Source organism: Diadema setosum, chromosome 19, assembly GCF_964275005.1.
Source record: "Diadema setosum chromosome 19, eeDiaSeto1, whole genome shotgun sequence".
Taxonomy (NCBI): domain Eukaryota; kingdom Metazoa; phylum Echinodermata; class Echinoidea; order Diadematoida; family Diadematidae; genus Diadema; species Diadema setosum.
The window spans coordinates 6,173,310-6,189,402 of record NC_092703.1 but is presented as its reverse complement, the minus strand read 5'-3'; the positions used below and the strand labels follow the sequence as shown (position 1 = coordinate 6,189,402).

General features: G+C 39.7%; 1 protein-coding gene across 1 annotated transcript; it reads left to right on the top strand.

Annotated features, from left to right (window-relative positions):
- Window positions 1-8,865: 8,865 nt before the first annotated feature.
- LOC140242945 (craniofacial development protein 2-like) lies at window positions 8,866-15,564 on the top strand. Its single transcript, XM_072322688.1, has 2 exons — window positions 8,866-9,343; window positions 15,479-15,564. The coding sequence occupies exons 1-2, from the start codon at window positions 8,866-8,868 to the stop codon at window positions 15,562-15,564; spliced, it is 564 nt and encodes a 187-aa protein (XP_072178789.1).
- Window positions 15,565-16,093: the final 529 nt, after the last annotated feature.

Genomic DNA, 16,093 nt, shown 5'->3' with positions numbered 1-16,093 from the left:
GATCTGACTGAATTACATCATGGATATTGTTCAGCGCAACACTCCAGAGTAAAAAATCAAAATGGCAATTGTGCTCTTTGCCATTTTACATGTAGGTCTAGGTCCTACAGAATGTATTTTATCTGACTAGAAATCTAAAAGCCAAAATATGGCTCATGTGTGAAGGCAAAGCCAAAGGCCAAAGCAAAGTGCAGACTACGTAGATCTACTTCACGCTAATAAAGTTTACTAGACCTATAACTTTATAAGGAATGAGAACACATTTAAATGCAACCCCGACCTGTCATCCTGCAATAAGAGCACACACCATGCACCACACGCAGACAATGCCACTGGGACTGAAGGAACTCTTTCCGGAACTTTGGTTCGCATTTAGAAATAAATTTACTAGGATTAAGAAGGAACCTACTGTAGTCTCTGGATGGGCCCACATTTATACCGCGCCCGCGTACTACAATGTACAAATGTAGCTGACTTCGTACACCTGCAATGCAATGCCAATGGGATCTAACGTTAGTCTTGGCCTACAGCTTACAAGAAACAAAATCCGTTACTCATCAGAACATCGAACAGGGACCTTACCAAGCGTCTCTCACTTTCTTTGTTTCTGGACATGCACAGCATGGTTTTAACTTCGGTTTGGCGTCTCCACCTCCATTTTGTGGTCCTTCTTTATCTTGTTTGTCGGTCATTTTCACGTCTCGTCCCCGCTGGCTTAGGTTTGAAATCGTGGGATCTCTCACTGGTCGTAGTGCTAGTGCCTGTATACCTCGGGTAAACGTACGTGCGTTTATACACACATGAACTTGCGTAAGAAGTTGGCGTTGCATCACATCAACAACATGTGATAACTAGTCTTTGTACAAGCACTACCAAAAATTACATTACGATAAAGATTGTATTACGGAGTATAAGAAAAAAAAAAAAGAGAAAAAAAGGACAAAGTGGTATTTATTTTTGTGGGTATGCGTGTTTATTTGTTGCTTTTTATTTCTTTTAGCACATTTAGCACATCAACGCATCACACAAAACCTAATCGTTTTTTGTCTAACGAAGACGAAACTTTCTTTGAAATATAATCTACTTGTAAACGCAGTGACTGTAGAAAAAAAAAAACAGTGTAGTAGAACACATTAATGGAGTTTGAGGAAATTTGCAGGACAATCCATGAATCTGTTAAAAAAATATGATTTTTTTTCTTGTTGTCTAAAGTTCAGTTAAATTCATTTGGATAGGATTGGATGGCTGCAACAGTTTGTTGATATCGTAAGTACGTACAACTTTAAGAACAACATGCACACTTATAGCACTTGCGAACACTGTTCAACACAATCAAATATGTTTTTGTATGTACACACTCACTCAAGTACAAACAAACAAACACATGCATTATATAATAGAACACTTGAAAGGTGGATCTCCACCTTGCTTTCAAGCTTCCCCCAAAAGACAGAATAAAATCAAACAAATATAGAGGTATAGAATATAGGCCTATCAGTAACCATTACTTCATTAAAGGCATAATTTACCATTTGCAGATGAAACAAAAACCCGACTTTAGCCATTCAAAATAGTTCTAAGATGTGAGTTCGGCATAGAAACAACCATTGTAAAAATCTTAATCAGGATAATCAATGTTAAGTATTGCTAAATATACAAAACGTAAACAACTTATAGTTATAGTACAATATTGTTTCTAGACTAAACCGTCAACAGCTAGGGTTTAATGAGAAACACAGTGATTTCTCCCTTCATTATAGGTTTTATTGAAAAAAATGTTTATATGATAGGATGCTTTGTGATACAACTGACCTACACATATGTATCAAATGTGAAAACTGAATTTTTTATAATCACTGCTCCCAAAGGTAAACTGTACCTTTAAAATAGGCCTAGAAAATACAGATTGATTAGGCCTATAGAATTTCAAGGTTTTACTTGTAATCATGAAACAGTGAATATAGGCAAGTCCACGCTGGTATATGAGTTACTACTTGCAACCCAATTTCCCTTTAAAGTCATATAGCTGGCTGCAACTCCGAATAATTTCGATGTATATAAACACATTTTATTTCACTCTTCCAAAATTCATGTCAAAAGGCACATTGCTTCTAATCAGGGAAGATGTATTGATTTGCTTGTGTGCTTTATCATGCTATTATAAGTCTGTTCGTTAACTTCTTACTGTTTGTATCTCTATTGTGTATGAAAAATTCGCAGAAATGCCCATATTATAGGGAAAAGCGCTTGCAGGGAGAGCAATGGCTGTAATGGGCTTGGCAAGTAGGCCTATATTGTTACAATAATAATGTTGTTAATATCATTATTGTTTTAATTCTCACTATCATCATTTTTACTATTGATATTGCTTGTTTATCATTATTGATATAGGGCCTATAATTATCATTATTCAATTCAATTCAATTCAATTCAAAGTTTATTTCATTTTTTGACATAACATATGTTTCACTTCTTTTGATAACAGAGAACAAGGTAAATAGAACATAGTGAAATGAATAGACTGTACAATAATTGAGGACCTATAGTAATCATACATTGTATAGTAAAAAAGCAACAGAAGTGATCGAAGTGAAGTACATAATTGTATACCGTGCGAAAAATGGAGGGACCCACTAAAAAGACAGAGCTTGTAGTGTGTGGGCCCCTCTGGAAAAGAACATTGATGGAATCGAATCATCGTAGATACAAAAGATAACAAAGTGGGAGAAGCCTGGATACAGAAGATAATAAAGTGGAAGAAGTCTGGAAGCCCACTGAAAATTAGATTACCAGATATACACTTTCATAGACGCGAACAAACATGAAACAGGACTAGACAACGAGACAACTACTGAAAAAAAAAGGTTGTACAAGACAAAAGGGATGGACAAGACTGACAAACTGAAGACAAAATAGCAGACAAGAATGCACAACAGAAACAGAAACAGAACAACAGAAACAACAGAAACAGCGATCTTCGGCAGAAGCATGCCAAGAGAATAAGAGGATAGTTGTAGGGGAAAAGTAATATTTTGACGCCTGAAAAAAGACAAGAAAATAGAAAATAGAAAATAGAGGGACGTATGAACAGGAGTAGTATACGGAAAGCCAACTTCAAGACGCTATGGGCAAAATGGCATAGGTGACAACATTGCGAGCATCCAGGAAAAAGATACCATTAATTCTTTGAAGAGGGGACAAAGTGAGCAGGTAAGTGTAGCTGAGAAAAAAGGCCAAATGGTTAATTCGGTATTGTAGAGTCATACGATTGCAATAAAAAAGACTTCAGTCTCCTCTTGAAAGAATATATGGATGGAGCGTTTTTTATGTCTTGATTCAAAGAATTCCAATAATTTGGGCCTACATAAATAAGTGTGTGTTTTTAGCAAAAATCGTTCTTAAAAAAGGTAAGTGAAATTCATTGGAACGCCTAGTAGGATATTCATGAAATGATTGATTTTCTAGGAACATAGAGTCAAAAATAGACGGAAGCAAGTTGTTACAATACTTGTACATAAATTGCCCTAAATTAAACAAAAACAAATCTGCAATTTTTAAGAGCTTGTTGGAGGCGAACAACATATTTGTATGAGAACGTACAGGGGAATAACAGATAACACGGAGAGCTTTCTTTTGTAAGAGGAACACTCTCTCTAATAAATTCTGATGCGTGTTGCCCCAAACTAATATTCCATAATTAAGATGAGGCAATATTAACGACGAATATAGCATAAGTAATGATTTTTGTGGAATATGAAATTTCAATCTATTTACAATGCCTATATTACGTGAAATTATATTGCAGACATTATCAACATGTGATTTCCAGGAAAGTTTTTCATCCACAATGACACCCAAAAATTTGATATGTGAGACTCTTTGTAGATGAGAGTCATCTAATACTATATTTGTACTTAAACTATCAACAGTATTACTAAAAAGCATATATTTTGTTTTTTGAGCATTGAGTGATAGCCTATTGGCCCTGACCCAATTTGTCACTTTTTTCAATTCAATGTTAATTTTATGAACGAGAAAATCAATATCATTATGGGCAAAAAATACATTAGTGTCATCTGCAAAATGAATAAAAGAGAGGTCGTCGGATACGCGACAAAAATCATTGATATAAATAATGAACAATAACGGCCCTAAGAGACTTCCCTGTGGGACACCACATTTAACTTCTCTGACAACGGAATCATTGTTGTTAATTGTAACGAATTGTTTTCTATCAAGTAAATAACTCTTGAACCACTCCAAGGCCTTCCCACGTATTCCATAATGCGATAACTTATAAAGTAAAATATCATGACTGATAGTGTCGAAGACCTTGGAGAAGTCCAAGAAAATACTAACTAAATGAGAATGGTTATCGATTGCGTGAACAACTCTATCAACAAAATGCAAAAGAGCATGCGTAGTACTATGTTTCTCACGAAAACCAAACTGAAAATTCGTAAAAACGTCGTGTACCTTCAAAAAATTTACCATTCTCTTGTAAATAAGTTTTTCTAAAACCTTAGACAATGACGATAATAATGAAATTGGGCGATAATTGCTGACTTCGAACTTATCGCCTGCCTTAAATATTGGGATTACTTTAGCTAATTTCATTTTATCAGGGAACACACCATTAAAAATTGACAGATTAAATATATGAGCAAGTGGATCAGCAATCGAGGAAATAACACCCTTAAGTATGAAATTATCTATCTCATCATAACCGGAACTTCGTTTATTTTCAAAAGAAGAAATTATATCAATAATTTCAAATCTGTTAGTAGGTATGAAAAATATGGAATCAGAATTACGCTGACCTAAAAATTCAGTAAAATGAGAATCTGTTGCAGGAATGTTTTGAGCATAATTTTCGCCTATTTTTGAAAAATAAGAATTAAAAATATTTGCAATATGAAGAGGATCATTAATCAATTCATCATTCAATTTAATTTTATCAATGTCAGAGTGTTTACTCGGAACATTCATGGCCTGTTTTAGGACTTTCCAAGTATTTTTCATATCAAACTTATATTTCGATAATTGCTTAAAGTAATATCTTTTCTTTTCAGAACGTAAAATCATTGTCAAAGTATTTTTATATGATGTATATCTATTCTTCGATCGCTCAGTTTTTTCCAATTTGTACTTGTAATACAAACGATTTTTTCTATTAATTGAACGAAGAATTATACTTCTATCATCATTATCATTAATTCCGCAGGTATCAAAACAAACATTTTTACTCTTATTATCATTGTTTCTTCTATCATTATCATCATTAACATTTATTATTATTGTTGCTATTATCATTATTCTTATCATTATATCATCACCATCATCATGTTTATTTTCTCTCATTTATAAAAGCCAACTTTAACATGAACATGAGGCATGTATTCCCAATAACATGGAGTTATAAACCCCAGGATGTTAAGGGAATGTTTGATTTATGTCAGTATTGTCTTGGGCAAATTCATTTACATAAGGATTGAGAGAATGTAGCAATATTAGTAGAACACATCAATGAAAGTTTGAGGAAAATCAGACAATCCGTTCAAAAGTTATGAATTTTTGAAGTTTTTGTGCAGTCACCGCTGGATGAGAAGACTACTGCAGTGTGTCACATGCGTACAACAATACAAGGAAAATATAAAGAGAATTTCACAAAATTTCATGTTTTGAAAAAAGTACACATTCCCTTGACTCGTTACTGACATAATGGGTAATATTATTCCCATTGCCATTAGAAAGAGACAAGTCAAGTGCTCTCTTATTATGCGAAAAAAGTGAAAATATGTTGAATTTTCTTTACATTTTCTTTATACTGTTGTACTCATATGACATCACGAGCCTTAGTAGTCTCCTCATTCAGCAGTTCCAACACAAAAATTTTAAAAATTCATAACTTTTGCATCGATTGTCCAATTTTCCTCAAACTTTCAGTGATGTGTTCTACTAATATTGCTGCATTCTCTCAATCCTTATGTTAATGAAGGTGAACTTGTCCTTTAAATATTTGTATAGGACCCATTTCTTTCTCCCTCTTCTTTCTGTAAAACACAACAACAACTATCTATAGGAGTTACCGGAGGGTTCCTTGACACGTTGTCCTTAGACCCACTAACATTTACAATACTATTGACCAAAGACCCCTACAAAGATAGGTCCCTGGATCCCCCCCCCCTCCCATTGGCGAAACTTAAATTCCGTCGCCCTTGTTTCTTTGAAATCGTGTATTGATGGTCAAGTTTTAACCCAGGAAAAAAAATGTAAGCACCGCCGATTTCAACATACATGCTTTGATTGCAACTGATTGACAAATTGCCCTACATCAACGTAAATATAAGCACTGAATTACGTCGATTTAAGGCAATTTGTCAATCAGTTGCAATGAAAACATCTCGACGGAAGAATATTTCATGAATTTGAATAATAAAGCAGTACCCCTATTATACATGCTCATTTATAAGGATTAGAACCAACACTACTTGCTGTCGGCCGAAAGCTCGGTGGTCTAGTGGAGATGACGCCTGTCCGGTGATCAGGAGGTCGTAGGTTCGAATCCCGCTCGAGTATGTTCGCCCATGTTGTTATCATGGCTACTACTAAAGCACTGATCATCTTATGCTCTGCTTTCAGCGCCTCTTCACCTCATCAGGAAAACTTTTTCATATAACTAGATTGCATTCATCACGCTGATTCCGCTGATGTCTGGTATGTAGTACGTAACTTAAGTGTTTTCGAGTTTTTCCGGGTTTTTTATTTGTTTCTGGCCGTTTTTGTCGAAGAAGTATAATAAACTTAGCGTCCAACAATAACAAGTATAAACAAAAATACGCAAAATAGACGCGCAAATCATCCTACGCGAGGATTTCAGCCTACTATGACGTCACTGTACTAGTACCGCGTACATAAACATGCAGCTAGGCGCTGGTTAGCAGGCGCCTGTAGTACTGCTTGTGATTATGACGTCAAATGCACTTACGCTAAACGCATCATGTACTAGAAATCATTTCAAATTTGGTTAGCATGGTAACTCATCACGCAAACCGCCTCCACTGGTAACGGGCTTCCTGTAAGCTGTCTCGCTCCTTACCAACATTTCTGCCTTACCTTTTTCAATTCAACTTTAGGTTTAGTGTGTTTTTTTTTCTTTATCTAACAAAGAATTTTTATTGCATACAATATACATCCGTTTATTTATTTATACATGTATTATAAAGCATGGATGAATACTTGAAATAAATAATCTTGGTTTAAGTTATACGTCATTATATACAAAATAATATATATAGATGCATTAAACAAAGATTAAATGATTGAGTATAATGTACGGTGTCCAAGGTTAACGCTGCAGTCTTCCTAGTTCTATATCTTCCTCTTTTCGACGAGTTTCCTGTCTGCTAGGCTAGTTATATGTGGGTAGGTAGGGTAAAGGCGCCCGCCCCCAGGAAAGGCCAAGACTTCACCGGTGTCAACGGGAGGGTTTTTCACCCTCTTGTTGACGGGAAAGGCGTAACCCTGTACTGCGGTACAGGAGTAGACAGGTTAACTCTTACTTCTTCTATTCCTTTCACTCTCTTATTTTGTCTTCTTTTTCTGTCCGGGTTCTAACTCGTTTCTGTTCAGTTATTTATTGGATAAGTACTTTGAACGTTGCGTTCAACGATATTAAGTAGGAAATAAATTAAAATACGTTGAATAGAGATGCACAAATTTCTACGTAATGAATGCAATCTATTGTGACATCTTAACATAGATCTCCTCAATTAGAAATAAACGCTGATTAGCAGGCGCCCTGTATTGCTTACGCTCATGACATCACACACATAATAAGTTGCTCCTCATCTGGTACGGTACGTATTACGTAGTACAAACTTTGTTCTTAGCAATAATTTTAAGTGTGGCAGTACAAGGCATACATCTGTCTACTGATATTATTAAACATTTTGTAAGAAATACAAGCTGTGAAGTGTAATACAAAATCAAATGTATTATACTGTACAAGTATAAAATCGTCACTGAGTAAAGTTTATACGGTGCCAAATGAAAATGTTATTCTTTTGACTTTTATCTTCCTCTCTATTATTTTCTATCTTTGCTTGGTTAATTATCTGCTTGGTTAATTATGGGCGGATGAGCTGCCAGGCAGCCAACGGCCATAGTGAAAGAGACCAAGTCGGATTCAACGACCAATAGTTGTTAGACTCTTCAGGGCGCGCCACTCCATATTCTGTGGACAGCGGTCGAAAGTTACAGCTATAATCCATATATCAGGGGAGGCAGGCCTCTTCAGCCCAGTTAAGCAACCTGCATACGAGAAGGACACTCCGATGTAAAACCTACGACTCAAGAACCTCGCTGCTACGTCCTAGCTTGCTTGGCTACAGCACACGAACCTTGGGTGTAAAGAGTGGGGTCAGTACTGCGCACACTGCACTCCACTTAAAAGCTCCTTTGCGCAGGCCCGAGGACATGTCCACGTCCTCCTCCCCCTTAAAGTCCTGCAGCGATGGGAAAGGGGCAAAAACGGCAGGTGAAAGATGTCACTGGCAGCCGCAGCTCCAATCCTACATGCAGGCGGTTCGGGATATTGGTCGCTTAATGCTGACCTGGAGACGACAGCATCATTCGGCAGCACCTTGAACGACCAAGCAGCCCTTTTTAGGGATAGCACTGCTTGCTCCGCATGGAGAGGGGCCTAGAAAAGGTGGCCTAACCAAAGCTCGTCTCCTCTGACCTAGTTGGTTAACCGCGGCCAACGGGCATCTTCCAAGCGGTCGAACAAAACAGAACAAAAAGGTCACACCTCCTTCAAAAGGTGTACACAAACTGAAGTTAGCATGTTGGAACGTTAGAACAATGTTGGACACGGACGGCCACAGACCTGAACGGCGATCCGCCCTCATCGCTCATGAGCTCTCCAGACTTGACATAGACATAGCTGCTCTCAGCGAAGTCCGCCTTGCAGATGAAGGTAATCTCCAAGAACATGGTGCGGGCTACACACTCTACTGGTCTGGGAAACCTCGGTGTGAACGACGTCTATCAGGAGTTGGTTTTATGGTCAAGAATTGCATCGCCTCCAGGCTCGAAAACCTTCCTACAGGCCACTCTGACCGGATTATGTCCATGCGTCTCTCCCTTCGCAACGGTCAATATATCACTCTGTTCAGTGTCTATGCCCCAACCCTTCAGGCGGAACCAGCCGAAAAGGATAAGTTCTACACTGATTTGCGCACCTTCTCCCAACAAGTTCGGGAAGACGACAAGGTTGTCATCCTTGGTGACTTCAACGCTCGCGTTGGGAAAGACTCAGAAACCTGGTCAGGAATCCTTGGTAAACATGGCGTCGGAAAGTGCAACGACAACGGACGCCTCCTGCTGGAGTTCTGCACAGAACAACAACTAGTCATCACAAACACCTGTTACGACCAAAATCACTCTGAGAATGATCGCACAAAAGAAACAATCAACTAATGTTCAGGCGGTTTATTAACAGTGATATTGTGGGTACAGACTCGTAATCGGTTTTCACATCAGTACAATAATGATCAATAAAAACAATTATAAATCGGTAGTGAAATCACTTACAGCCAAATTTGAAAGCAAGTTATCCTTTGACAGTGTCCAGATACGATGTTCGATGCACAGATGAGTGATCCTTGACGCACCGATGAATGATTCCTCCAACGTAACTCCAGGGCACTGGTTGCAATAATCCACTTTATAAATCCGGGGTAAAGTCCACGATAAACAAGGTGTATGGCCACGGCGAAACATGCAAAATCCAAACGTTATGACGACCACGTCCAGTTGATGCGTTGAATGATGATTCACTTTATAATGTCCAGCAAGGAATCCAGCCCGTCACAGCTTTGCCGTAATAATGTCCGTTGACACTAAAATATGAAGTCTCTCTCCAATGTAGGCAAATTAATTCTCTGCAGGCAAAATGTCTCCCAGGCCTTATCTCCACAAACACAGTTTGTATAGCAGGTCAGCAGGTAACACAGGACTGACTATAACAAGTCGCTTCAGAGCCAGAAGTGACGTAACTCTCAGAGCAGAGGTGTTGGGTACTCTGCCTACCTCAGAATTTCTCCTGCTTATATACTTTCCATTCACCCCTTTCTAGTACATTCTGTAATTTTCTCCAACCTGGGGCCACATACCTGAACATACTAGCAAGTCCAAATTCCAGGAATCCTGGATGACTCACTGCCTAATATGTGCATAACATCATTGCCAAAATTAACTACCAATCACATTGGGTTACAAGGGCAGTGCCTCACTCAGCCAGCACTTCCTAGAATTTTCTGGAATGGGTTAAATCATTCTAGATTGAGTGAGCTATAATGTATTTCCTGTCACATGCATACATGTACTGTAGCTACATTGTATACCATGTAAAAAATTCTCCACTGATCTGGTCAGCCTGTATGTACTATATCTATATCATATAGAATGTTCTCCATTATTCTGGTTACCCTGTGTACATACACATTAAAACAACCATGCATACAGCCTTGATACATTAAACATGTACATAACTACTTGTGTATACATTTGTGACACCATCCCCCATGGGAAAAAGAAAGCCTTGCCGTAGCAAGGGTTTCTTTTACCTTCACAATTTCTCATTGTTATTTACAACGAATGTGAGGTAAAATCCAAGTCAAGCAACAATAATCACATATCACATGCCTTTTGAATAGCTGCATTAATTCCATGTTCTCTTTTCATGGATACCATTTACATTGATTTTGCTTGGATTCTCGAAGCTAATCATGCCAAACTGTTTTGCATACATTAATGAATATGCTAAACACATACACTGTAAGTGATATGCGGTGACAACTTTTCACCCTTGAATTCTACTGTGCTATCCACTACCTATGTAACACCAACTGACTTTCTGTCATAGCACTCTTTCAGCATATTGACATGACACATTCTCTGTTCTGTGCATCTATCTGGTGTGCTGATCACATAGTTCACATCATTGAATTTCCTTTTGACACAGTATGGGCCACTGAACTTGGCTTTCAGTGGTTCACCTTGTATGGGCAGCAGTACAAGAACTTTGTCACCTGGTTTGAAGGTTCGAGCTTTGGCATTTTTGTCTGCCTTTCTCTTCATTGAGTCTTGTGACACTTTCAAGTGTTCCCTAGCTACCTCACAAGCCTTTGAAAGCCTTTCACGAAACTTTGACACATAGTCAAGTAGGTGGACCTCATCATCCTCAGTCATGAATTTCTCTTTGATGAGCTTCAGTGGACCCCTAACTTCATGACCGTACACCAACTCAAATGGGCTGAAACCCGTCGACTCATTTGGGGAGTCCCTCGTTGCGAACAGCAGGAAAGGGATGCCCTTATCCCAATCCTCGGGATACTCCTCACAAAATGCCCTAATCATTGTCTTTAGGGTCTGGTGGTAGCGCTCCAACGCACCTTGGGATTGGGGATGATAAGCTGACGACTTCAGCTGCTTCACACCCAAACGATACATCACCTCTTGAAATATGCCTGACATGAAATTTGACCCTTGGTCAGACTGCACTTCCTTGGGCAACCCATACCTAGTGAAAAACTGCACTAGAGCATCTACCACAGTCTTGGTAGTGATATTTCGCAATGGGATAGCCTCTGGAAACCGTGTAGACATATCCATGATTGTCAAGAGGTACTTATGACCCGACCTAGTCCTAGGCAAAGGTCCAACACAGTCAACTAGAACCCGACTGAATGGTTCTTCAAACGCAGGTATCGGAATCAATGGCGCCGGCTTCACTGAATGCTGTGGTTTACCAGCCACCTGACATGTGTGACAAGTCTTGCAAAACTCAGCCACATCCACATTCAACCCTGGTCAATAGAAATGCCTCATGATCCGATCCTTTGTCTTTCTGACGCCTAAATGGCCGCCAACTGGTAACTCGTGAGCAATCTTCAAGATCTCACCGCGGTAACAGGGAGGGACAACAACTTGACGGACCACCGTCCAATCCTCATCAGCTGGCCTATGGGGAGGTCTCCACTTCCTCATCAAAATGCCATCTTTGACATAATAGCACTCAGGGACCTTTTCAGCCTCAGCCTCAGAACACGCCGTCTGAGACAAGCCTTTTAACTCAGAGTCTGCCTGCTGTGCTTCAACCAAGGAAGACTTGCTAAACAGCCCATCACTGTTAGCCTCGGAGCCTAATTACATACAGCAACCCCATCATTCAAATCCTCGAAAAAGGTTTCTGCCAACCAAACACCGGAATTCTCCTCCACATCAACAGAATCCGCATCATCTTGAACAGCTCTCCGAGCCTGAGACCTAGTCACAACACAATCTGGGAAAATCCCAGGAAACTCCTCCTGCAACTGCTCAGTTCAGCAACCACCACTGGTTTATCCGAAACAACTGGAGACGCAACCACCTTATCCCCAGCCAAGTCATTCCCCAACAGGAAGTCAATGCCTACCATGGGCAACTCAGGAACAACTCCAACAGTGACAGGACCAGAAACTAGGTCACACTTCAAATCCACTCTATACAGTGGTACTGACATATAACTGCCATCAACAGTCTGAATCAAGACTTTCGCATTCACTGCACTATCTGGTGGAAAAGTCATACCACCCTCCACCATCAACGACTGAGAGGCCCCCGTATCCCGCAGGATGACTACTGGTTTACCTGCCTCACCAGAAGTACATGGGGTCACCTCACCATCAAACAAAAAGCTACGATAGCTCTCATCCACCTGCTTAGTCCTATCTTTGAATTTGGGAGATCGACTTTCAATGGCCTGTGTTTCACTGAACGGGACACTGTTTTCGGGTAGGACACTTTTTGACATGACAAATCCCACCTCCTTCGTTGCACTATTTTGCAACTTCCAACATTGCGACTTTATGTGCCCTTTCTTGTGACAATGAAAACATCTGATGACATTTGCACTTGTACTGGACCCTTTGTCAGATTGAGGCTGTGGTGCAGACAACATTCCTGAACCAGCATTCTGTTGGTTGCTCGACTGATTTTTGCCTCTCCTATTTCCAGAGAAATTTCTGAAAGGTGGTCTGTTTTCATGTCTGTGAGTTAGCTCATACTCATCAGCCATAAAGGCTGCTTTATGCAAACTTGTCACCTTGTGATCTTCCAGATGCAACCTCACACTGAAAGCAACACTCTTTTTGAATTCTTCCAAGAGAACAACCTCACGTAGGTTATCAAAATCCTGATCCACTTTCAGGGATCTGTACCACCTATCAAACATCATTTCTTTTTCACGAGCAAACTCAACATGTGTCTGGCCTGGTTTGCGGTAGGAATTTCTGAACTTATGTCTGTAAGCCTCTGGCACCAACTCATAAGCATTCAACACTGCTTTCTTGACTGTAGCATAGTCACGTGATTGTTCTTCAGAGAGAGATGAGTACACATCGGCAGCTTTGCCGACAAACACACTTTGAAGGAGCAAGGGCCAAAATTCCTGTGGCCAGTTCAAACTGTTAGCCACCTTCTCAAATGACACAAAATATGCATCAACTCTATTTTCTTCAAACTTTGGCACCAATCGAATGTTCCTAGCCAAATCGAATTCAGGAGGAGCCCTTTCACGATTTTCAACAATCTGTGCATGAGCCAATTCAATCTCACGCAATTTCATTTGGTGCTCCATTTCAAGTTTCTGCATTTCCATTTCCATTTCTCTTTTCTTAATTTCCATTTCTTTAGCTCTTTGCTCTCTTTCTATTTCTCTAGCCCTTTCCCTTTCCTTCATTTCCATTTCTCTTTGTTTTTCCCTTTCCTTCATTTCCATTTCTCTCTCCTTCATTTGCAATTTAGCAAGCTCAAGCCGTGTTTGATCTGAAATTTGAGCTTGATCTGAAGTGTGAATTTCTTCTTTGAGCTCCATGTGACCAGCTACTAAGTCAAGAATTTCTGCCTTTCTTACACCTTGTGGAACATCAACATTTAAATGCTGTGCAATAGCGGTCAAATCACATTTGCGTAACCTTTGCAAATCTTTGAGGGACAAATCTGTCCTCTGAACAAATGCCTGAACATCCATTGTACTGATTGACATTGTCACATGTATTACACACAATGTACAATTGAACAATCAACTCAACTGATATTATATCTGTACCAATATTCTAGGTTCCGGAACGTTCCAAATTCTAAGTTTTTGGCTTTAAATTCACTTCCCGGACAAGCCCCCAATTTTGTTACGACCAAAATCACTCTGAGAATGATCGCACAAAAGAAACAATCAACTAATGTTCAGGCGGTTTATTAACAGTGATATTGTGGGTACAGACTCGTAATCGGTTTTCACATCAGTACAATAATGATCAATAAAAACAATTATAAATCGGTAGTGAAATCACTTACAGCCAAATTTGAAAGCAAGTTATCCTTTGACAGTGTCCAGATACGATGTTCGATGCACAGATGAGTGATCCTTGACGCACCGATGAATGATTCCTCCAACGTAACTCCAGAGGCACTGGTTGCAATAATCCACTTTATAAATCCGGGGTAAAGTCCACGATAAACAAGGTGTATGGCCACGGCGAAACATGCAAAATCCAAACGTTATGACGACCACGTCCAGTTGATGCGTTGAATGATGATTCACTTTATAATGTCCAGCAAAGAATCCAGCCCGTCACAGCTTTGCCGTAATAATGTCCGTTGACACTAAAATATGGAGTCTCTCTCCAATGTAGGCAAATTAATTCTCTGCAGGCAAAATGTCTCCCAGGCCTTATCTCCACAAACACAGTTTGTATAGCAGGTCAGCAGGTAACACAGGACTGACTATAACAAGTCGCTTCAGAGCCAGAAGTGACGTAACTCTCAGAGCAGAGGTGTTGGGTACTCTGCCTACCTCAGAATTTCTCCTGCTTATATACTATCCATTCACCCCTTTCTAGTACATTCTGTAATTTTCTCCAACCTGGGGCCACATACCTGAACATACTAGCAAGTCCAAATTCCAGGAATCCTGGATGACTCACTGCCTAATATGTGCATAACATCATTGCCAAAATTAACTACCAATCACATTGGGTTACAAGGGCAGTGCCTCACTCAGCCAGCACTTCCTAGAATTTTCTGGAATGGGTTAAATCATTCTAGATTGAGTGAGCTATAATGTATTTCCTGTCACATGCATACATGTACTGTAGCTACATTGTATACCATGTAAAAAAATTCTCCACTGATCTGGTCAGCCTGTATGTACTATATCTATATCATATAGAATGTTCTCCATTATTCTGGTTACCCTGTGTACATACACATTAAAACAACCATGCATACAGCCTTGATACATTAAACATGTACATAACTACTTGTGTATACATTTGTGACACACCCTTTTCCAGCAGAGGGACAGTTTAAAGACTACCTGGATGCACCCCCGGTCCAAACACTGGCATCTATTGGACTACATTCTGGTTCGCAGGAGAGACCAACGTGACGTGTTTCACACCAGAGTTATGCCCAGTGCTGAATGCCACACTGATCATCGGCTTGTTCGCTGCAAGTTAAACCTTCATTTCAAGCCTAAGCTGAAATGCAGAGGGGCCCATCAGAAGAAATTCAATGTTGCTTACCTGCAGTCAGCTGAAGTGAGATGTAATTTTCAGACGAATCTCCAAACAAGGCTTGAAGATGAAAACCAATTCAAGGACATTTCTCCTGAAGTCTTTTGGGCTAGGATGAAATCAGCCATACAACAATCCTCCAAAGAGGTATTGGGACTCTCCTCCAGGAAGAACAAGGATTGGTTTGACGAAAGCAATCAGGAGATCAAAAAGCTACTTGCTAAGAAGCGATCTGCCCACCAGGCTCATCTCACGAATCCATCCTGTCCAGTGAAAAAAAGTGCCTTCCGTCTTGCATGCAGTCACCTCCAGCGCAAACTTCGAGAGATCAAGAATGAGTGGTGGACAAACCTTGCCAAACAAACTCAACTTTGTGCCGACACTGGCGACCTGAAGGGTTTTTATGAGGCACTGAAGAGTGTCTATGGTCCCTCACACCAAGTTCAAAGTCCTCTTCGTAGCGCAGACGGCGA

Bases quoted from the DNA above. Each gene is read 5' to 3' on its own strand.
- LOC140242945 (XM_072322688.1), top strand. From the start codon at position 8,866: ATGTTGGACACGGACGGCCACAGACCTGAACGGCGATCCGCCCTCATC. The intron at 9,344-15,478 runs GTAAACATGGCG...TCTGGTTCGCAG, and splicing joins AACCTGGTCAGGAATCCTTG to GAGAGACCAACGTGACGTGT.